The following is a 9057-nucleotide window of genomic DNA, read 5'->3' on the forward strand; positions in this document are numbered from 1 at the left end:
TTTATTTATTTATTTATTTATTTATTTATTTATTTATTTATTTATTTGTGATATTTATATGCCACCCTATTGCAAAAGCCTCAGGACGGCTTACATAAATAAAATACAAAGATCAATATAAACTATATTGCAATATAATCATATTTGCAATATGATCTTGAGTGTCTTTTCCTTTTTGGAATCCAGCTTGGGTCTCCAGCCTCTCTTGCTCCCTATTCTTCGTTGCAACTCTTTGAGCAGGACTTTGGTTGCATGGGATTTTAATGCAATGGTCCTATGGGTGCTGCACTCTTTTGCATTTCCTTTCTTGGGGCCTGGAATACATATTGAACATTTCCAGTCTGTGGGCCACTGATTTGCTTTCCGTATTTTTTGACATGTTTTTGTTAGAATTTGGACTGTTTCATTTTCTGCAACTTGGAGCAGTTCTATTAGTATCCTGTCTACTCAAGGTGCTTTATTCTTTTCAAGTTCTTTCAGAGCAGCTTTCACTTGTAAGCACTTCTTCATGGGCTTCCACTTCAAAGAGATGTATCATCTTTTCATCTCTGCTCTACAGTTCTTCTGTATATTCTTGTTTTATCATTCCTAATCTAGGTTTGAATTTGTATTTGATTTCTTGGCTCTTATAGAAGAGATCTCTTGTTTTTCCCCTTTTGTTGCTCTTTTTTATTTCTTTGCACTGATCATTGTAATGGGTCTTTTTGTCTCATGTGAAAGTAGCTGAAAAGTTGTATTCAGGATTCTGACCCTATTTCTGTCACATGGGAACTACTAAGCCCCATTAAGATATTTATTGAAATAGAGCTTTATCATTTGAGGCATGTCTGTGGGAACAAACATTCCCACACAAGTAATAATATCTGAACATGATAAAAATGTTCAAGTAGTTATATGATCTCTTTGAGATATGGCAGCAGTGTCTGCCCATGTAGGAGATGAATACACACTGAAACATCTTTCGCCCCCTTCAGAAAGATTCCTGCCACTGTTTCAGAGCTAGAGGATGGGAAGTTGGACATTTCTTAATTGGTCTGCTTGATTCAACTGTCATCTTCTCACAGGGTCAAGGAGCCCCTCCCCACATTACAAAATGTCTCCCTCCTGTTCAAGGCAGGTTGGTTTTCATGCTCTGTCTGAGTATCTTCATTGGGTAACCTTGAAACTGCCAAGTCCTCTGCTCACCACTGCCCCTCTGCCTCCTCCTCTGAATCTGGAGACTCTATCTGGGAGCCTATAATTTGAGAGAGCTGGTCCCACTCTCTACTGAGCATATTGAATGCTGGCTTCTTGTCCTAGAAACTGGCTTGCACCTCCCTTAGTATTGGCCATAAAAGTGGCACGCAAAAAAGGACCTAAGACTAGATGTGGCATAAGCAAGTAGTGCTTAGTCTTGTTCATATATAATTCAGCTGCTCCTGCAATTAGCTCAATTCATCTTTGCATCAGTAGTCATTCTATTACACTTGGCACCACACCTTTGAAATTCATATATAGGTAGTTCCTGGGTTATGAGCATCCAGGTTTCGAACAACCCATGCTTGTGAATGCGTGGGTTGCCATAAAGCGTATATGAATATGTCTAGAGAAAAGTCATGAATATCTCGAAGGAACTATGCACTGTGTTTTGCAGTGGCCACATAGTTCCATAGAGATAGTCATAGAACCTTTAGATGAAATGTTTTCACCTTCTCTAATGAGTTCTTCAACACTTCAGACAACACATTTGCCCCCTCCTCCACATAAGCCTTGTGATCCATCAGGAACTGTAACTGGAAGCTCAAGAAATGCTCAGCCAGCTCTGACCCTGTGCACAGACCCACTGAGACTATTTCACCATGGATTAAAGTGTTTTGAATGTAATAAGCAGGCACCGGACAATGGTGCCCTAGCAGCCCATTATCAGTGAACCTCGGAAGATCATGAGGGATTCGTCAGTCATTTTTAAAGATCCAAGTTATTTTCTATTGGGCTTACATTAAAATTAAAGATGGACAGACAATGAAGCTCATACATACATTCAGCATGAGAGGTAAGTTACTACATTTTTTCCCCAATCTTGTATATCCACACACTTACACACATACAGGCAGATTCTCTCTCTCTCTTCAGTACCTGTAGTCCCTTTATTATTACTGTATTATCATTATCACAATGCTGTATTGTATTTAATATGTTTTAGTGAAAACTGAAGTGATTCTTAAATGTTTTATATGCATATAAATGTAAAATAAATACATATACTAAGTCTAACATTTGGGTTACTTGTGTGATCCAACTTACATACAAATTTGACTTAAGGACTTTTTCCAGAACGGAACTTGTTCTTAACCTGGGGACTACATGTAGTCTTGCTCTGTCCAAGCATCTCTGAGCAACAGAGTCATCCCTTTTCAAAGAAGGATTAGGCTAGTCCAACTGTACATGATGGTGAGCAGGCCATTGAGGATTTCTGGGCAGATGCGAAAATGAGTTTCACCCTCTTGTAAAAGTATTTTTTCATTCTCCAGGCCTCTGCTGAAGCAAGCAATAAGAGAAGCTTGCACAGTCCAATCTTGGACTCCTGGGTTTGTCTGTAATTATGTACTGGTCAGTTGACTGGCACTGCATCTATTGGCCAATTTTTATATTATATAATGACAATTTGAACAGGATGCTGTAGCTGATCTCACATATCCTCCCAAAGGAAAATATGATGTTAAAAACCTATATAATTTAATATTTGTAAAAAGAACCTAAAATATAGTATGCTTGCTGTGCATGGATAGACTAAATCGGATCTGTGGATTCACTGTTGGGCTCTCAGTTTAAACTTAAAATAAAAGGAAAGAGCATGGGTAAGGGAAAAATACTTGCAATTTCTGGGAGAAGCTAATCTAAAGTAAGGATCAAAATAAAGTTGAAGCGGAAAAGAGGATGAAGGTGAAATAGCCAAGAAGTGAACATTACATATGAAAGGTATCACTGAAAAGAAACACAAACATGATATGAATACAAGAGAATTGAGGTTTTGCAAGAAAACTTGTATCTGATGTGTGGAGGGAACCATGGGAAAAGAGAGGGGAATTAATAATGATAGATACAAAGAAGCAAGGCTGTGGAGAAGTTCAAAAGTCAGAAGAAGTTGAAGTTTAAACTCAAAACAGGACAAAAGAGAATGAAAAATAAAGAGATGAAAAATGACTAAATAAAAAAGGACAGTTAAGTGAGCAGAAAGATTAAGGCTAAAGATTAGTATATTGCTGAATATTCAGTAATTGAACAGACAGTTCCATTGATGAATTAATATGGAACCCAAAAGCATATGACATGGAATTCCACTTATGCCTCTCTTTGTTTCTTGTCATGGCTAGTACAATGCGGCATGTGATGTTAAATGATGGAATCATACTTGGGTTTCCCGATCTCCATGAGCCAACATGAAACAGAGAGGTGTGCAACATACTTTAGCTCTGTTTAGGCATTGGCTTGAACTTGCAAGGCTTAAAGGTGCATAGAACGCAGGGACTGTGCATACTGGTCCTTCTCCCAGTACCCAGGCACATGCAGGACCCACACCCTTGGTTCCCGATGATCTGAAAAAGAGTTCTTGGATTTGCTTGAGTACAAGCAGATCTCTCTGTGAACTTGTGCTTCATGGGAGCAAACCATCTGGATCCTGCAGAGAATTCTACTTGTGTTCAGCTGAATCTGAGTAGAATTTCTCTTGGAGCCTTGCTGCTCAAAGTAGGGAAGGCAGGAGATGAAAGAACAGCCCCAACATTCACTAGGACATTGGGTGAAGTACTGGCATGCTTGTGTCTAAGCTTGCATGAGTTCTATTTTCCGTGTTAGCTGCTAACAAGGGGAAGAACACAAAGAAACTGTTGTGCCAGCAGTTTTGAACAATTAAGCAGAATATCTTGTGCTGTCCCATGATCCCTGAGTGAAGAACCTGGCATTTCAAGCTGGTCAGGCTTTCTTCATGGATACAAGAAGGATAGAAACCCACCTTTCTTTGGACTGGTCTTGAACTGGCTTCCTTTCAGCTCTATGGTAACAGGATTCAAATGCCAGTCTTGCTTCTTCATATCCACTCAGTACATTTTTAGACATGTTCTGACTTTGCCTGAAGTGCACAAGTGTGGATGTGGCAAATGTTTAGTTGCAAACAAACTAAATGAGCAGGCACTTTTGTCAGGAGCTCAGATTCTGCCCAACAAATGAAAAATGCTCGCATGTTTGTCCTGCTGAAAGTAAAGCATCTGGAAAAGCCCTGAAAGATAGAATACCCTTTCAGGGGAAACCATCTGTATTTGTGTCCAGGTTGTTCTTTCGTGGCTACGGGAACATTCAATACAATCACTGAGTAAACTTATTAAATGGCAGCTCCTGTGTTAAGCACTTATTAAGAAGGCAGTCACACACCCACCTGCTTGATGGTCATATGGAGGGTAGCTTTCTTCAGGTGCTCCAAAGAGTTCTGACCAAGACATCAGAGATTCACACAGCATCGTGTTTGGCAGAAATGTACTGTGGTTTACTGAGTCCAGCATCATCCTAAAACATCACACTATTATTCACATCAGTTCTTCACTAGGAGTTCATTCTTTCAACACCTACACATAGCACAGCAATGAAATAAACGATTTTCAGTAGACTGCTGTGTTTTACAGTAGTATTCCACCCTACTCTTGTTTGTCTACTGTTTATTTATTTCATGTCAATTCTAGGTTGTCCACCAGCAAATATTCTTTGGGTGGCTTACGAGAATCATATCTTTCACTGGTTTATTTCTAGAAAAATGGTAACCATAAAAGTGGGTGATTAATCACTTTGCAACTGGTCAAGTATTAAAAAAAGTTTACTGGCCACACAGAATAACAAGATCAAAGTTAAAGCTATGCTATAATTTGTTTGCATGGAAGTACACAGAAAGCAGTGACAAAAACATCAGCAGAAACCTGGTGTTCTCTGACTACAATCTCAAGGATTCCTGACCATTGATCATACTGGTGGGAACTGATGAGAGCTGAACTTCAAAACATCTGGAAGGTACTAGATCGGGGGAAGGTACTCTACTGGTTGCAACTGGAATCATCTTGAAACCAGAGCATTTTGCCTGGAGCAGGGAAAAAAAGGACCTCCTAGCAGTATATGAATCAAGCCCAGCCTTCGTCATCCTTGTGCATACCAGATGTGCTACACCACCTTGCTGCCCTATTGACTGAGGGATGCTGGGTATTGTAGTTCAACACATCCAAAGTGTTGGGAAAGTCTGTTTTATTCCTTGCACATGCTGCTAGCAGTTTGCTACATTCCTTTGCATATAATGTTTAGCTATGCCCTAAGAAGGGTTTACTGGCAGAGTTTCCCATGGAAAGTCAATTATTGTTTCTGATGTGTAGCTGGAGGCGTTATATTCAACAGGATGAAAAGAACTATTGTATCATACACTGGCTTGTGATCAGCATTACTATTTCTGCCTGTTAATATTTCCAGTACAGTCATGGCTTTATCCACGGAAGAATTTGGAATAAACAGCAACAGGAATCCATATGCTAATCTGAAACATTTATAACAAAATTGGGACAGGGTGTTTCTTGTTTTAGAGCAGTAGAACATTCCTGCTGAGGTTCAAGTGCTACTTCCAAATGCTTTATGAAAAGCAGCACATACAGTTCCCTTCACTTCTACTTTTGTGCCAAATCCTGAAAAATATGTAAGTTCAAATGACTCCTGTTTTCGGGGACAGCTTATCTTTTCTTGCTGTGGTATTGTTGTTGCCACCCCACCTATCCTATCCCTTTCCTCTGTTCTGGGTTCAACATTCTGATTATTTTGTCCCATCAGAATGACATCAAAACTCTACACTGCAAGGCGGCCCAAACTGGGGCGTGTTGAACAATCAAGCAGTCATTTTCATAAAGATTATTGAAAACACATCTGGTGGTTTTAATTGCTGCTGAAAATATTTCCTCAAAAGTGGCAGCTTTGGTTCACAACTAATTCATGAGGAGCACTTTAGCATTTAGGGGCACCGCTTCCCAACCAGAAAATTCAGGCTCCTTGGGAGGTTGGTTTCCTGGCACCTTTCTTAAAATGTCAAGGAAGGAAATGCTAGGGTAAAAAAAGGAAAGGGAGAAGCTGGGAAATGGGCCCATACAGAAGATTGTGTACTTCCCTCATTCTGTGCCTTGGATCTAGATCCTGAAATGCTTCATAACCTCTGTCTGGTGTGTTTAACTTTTCACTGAATACAAACTACAACATAGTGAAGGAAGAAAACTGCAAATTATTGCACTGAGGCAGGGTCCAGTATGTTGGAGGATGATCTTTTATCTTCCCCTCTTTTCTTCTAAGCAGACCAAGATAAGAAGACCCTAATTACAGTCTTCATTATGTAAGCAGACCAGCCAGGCTGGATTGGTGATAGCAAAGCAGGCATCCTTGCCTCTGAATATTCCAGTTCCCCTTGTGGGCAGTATCCAGAGCTTCCCATCCATGAGAGAGGCCACTGCTGCATCTGTTGCGCAGGCAGTATGAACCACTTCCATAACTGTGATTTGGTGCTTCCACCAGCAAGAAACACGCATTTCTGGGAAAGGGGCAGGCTGGTGGAGCTCTGCAGATCTGCCCCATTCCAGAATTGTTGGGGTGGCTACTCACAGGTGGTTAGCACTGGATTCTGTCACGTAGTTCCTTCTGAGAAGAAAAAGAAAAGAAAGAAGGAAATTATATTAGGAGAATTCTTATCCATCCCATCATGAGGCTGATGAAATAACTTCTGTCATTTGATCAAAAGAGCAAATGAACACATCAAGTTGACCTTCATTTTCTCTGAAACGTTAGCTGTTCCCTATAGACCAGGGGTCTCAAACTCGTGGCCCGCGGGCCAATTGCTGGGACAGGCGGGGCACAGGGGAGGGGCCCTGTGGCCTTCAAAGCACCGGCGGCACCTGGACCGGCCGTGGGATGAGTGGCCCACACCACCGCGGTGGTGGAATACTTGATGCGGCCCAGCCTCACCCAGACTCTACTTTCAGCGGCCCCCAGGTAAGCTGAGTTTGAGACCCCTGCTGTAGACCAATGGCACTTTGTATGAAAATGAGGCAGAAAATTTACCTTGTCACCATTTTGCCATTTCAGCTTATATGTTTAACAGTCCCTTAAACTCACTTTAGTGAACCTGACTCCCAGCTGTTTTAAGACTCTGCTCTGAATTTTCTAGAGTCCTACTGCCATAGAACTGGCCTTCCACACTTATTTATTTATAAATTTATAGGTGTGAATAAGCCAACTAAATCTCTCTAACTTATCACTTATCTTCTCATTTGTTCTTGGATTCCAATTTCCCATCATCTGCCAACATACTCAGTGGTTCATGATGATGGGGTTTTAGTCCACCAACATCTGGGGACCCAAGACTGAGAGAGTCTGCCACTTCCAAGATCCTTATTTATTAGTTACACCTCTCATACAAGGAAATTAGACAAAAACGGCTAGCTAATCTCATTTATAGATTCCAGGTACAACTACTGCTGCCAAAGCAACCAGAATAATGCTTTAGGATTACTGATACTAATTATCAATACATAATTAATTACTTATAATGCTATAGTGTTCCTAAATTTGGTAACTAAAGCAAGATGTACTATTATAATGACCAATAGTAATAACCAATAATACCAGAATAACTGGAAGAGCTAAGGCATGAAGATTTTATTGTCTATTTAGCACCTGGACGTTATATATTTTCAGTGAAAAGTCCTCTAACTTTTAAGTTTCCTCCTGAGCATTAATCTATAACAAGATTGTAAACACTGAAAGATACATTATATGCACAATTTATCCACTGACATAACCTTGCAAGTTAGGGTAGGAGCTGACGCTCAGTTAGCAAATAAGATCCAGATTACAAAGGAGTGCAGCAAGACTGCATTTGAGCCCCCACACCTCATAATTCCTGAAAGGGTCTCTAAGAGGAGATCATGTGTTTCCAGTAGCCAGCACTACACCCTTTTACACATAGATTTATTTATTTAAAAGTTTTGTATGCCATCTCCACATGCCTCAGCATCTCGAGATGGCTCACAACACATACAATTAAAAACAATAAAGCAATCCCTATAAATAACAAATTCCAGAAAAGGTTATATAAAAACAAAACTAAAAAAACAAAAAACAAAAAGAGTGACTGTTAATGATAACGTATTCGTTTTTAAAATAGCAATTAAATAAAAAGGGTTTAACCTGGCACCAAAAAGAATATAAACTCTGCGCCAGGCGCACCTCTGCAAGGAGTACATTCCATAATTCTATAGATTATGCTCTTCTAATTTTGCGTATTCAGATTGGTCTTCATAGATTACTAGGGTGATTTAATTAATAAGGTCAAAATTACACAAATGGAAAAATGACCTTATACATTTGCTTATAATTTGATAGTAAGGGAACATTGCTTCCCTACTAATGTTTTAAGCTTCTTGACTTACAGATGAATGTCTAAATAGATCTAATGGCATTTGAATCCATTCCTAAGTTTTTGGTGAAGCATTAAGACTTCATGCCAGATATTACAACCTCAGGATACCTTTTGTCTGTTTGGAATGGAATAATAACAGGGCTAAATCTCAAATGTACATTAATTCATTCTTTATCATCATTGCAGTAAATCTGGCCCATGAGATATGGGTAAAGAACTCAGCATTCTCATCGCACCCATAATGTGGAACAAATCTGAGAATATTAGACTAAAAGGCAAAGGAATAATTGCATGTCTTCCCCTTTTTCCAACATGGGGCAATTTAACACAGTATGTTGGAGGCACTTGCTGTGGAGTTTTTCATCAGATTGCCCAGTTTGCTACCTAGTGAATGATGATAATGATAGTAGGTAAAAATTAATGACTTATTTGGAGCTGCTTCCATCAACAGAACTAGCAGGGCGCAATGTTGCCTGCAGCCCCTGGTGTACCCTCCAAATCCATTCCCAAAGGCTGGGGGATTTTCTGGAGTGGATTTTCTGGAACGGAGGCACACGGGCTGCAGGCAGGAGAAAGAAAGGGAGTCCTGTGTG

At 40.0% G+C, this 9057-nt stretch overlaps 1 protein-coding gene across 3 annotated transcripts in view; it reads right to left on the reverse strand.

The window, feature by feature from the left end:
* Positions 1-4538, reverse strand: part of ELF5 (E74 like ETS transcription factor 5) — a 17474-nt gene extending 12936 nt beyond the window's left edge. For 2 of the 3 annotated variants that reach the window (XM_044436523.1, XM_044436522.1), the window contains exon 1: positions 4412-4538. In XM_044436523.1, the coding sequence (XP_044292458.1) occupies positions 4412-4538 (127 nt within the window). The remainder of the gene's footprint in view (positions 1-4411) is intronic. The other variant, XM_044436524.1, reaches the window with a different exon arrangement.
* Positions 4539-9057: the final 4519 nt, after the last annotated feature.

Source organism: Varanus komodoensis, unplaced genomic scaffold (assembly GCF_004798865.1).
Source record: "Varanus komodoensis strain SLA01 unplaced genomic scaffold, ASM479886v1 scaffold3, whole genome shotgun sequence".
Lineage (NCBI taxonomy): Eukaryota > Metazoa > Chordata > Lepidosauria > Squamata > Varanidae > Varanus > Varanus komodoensis.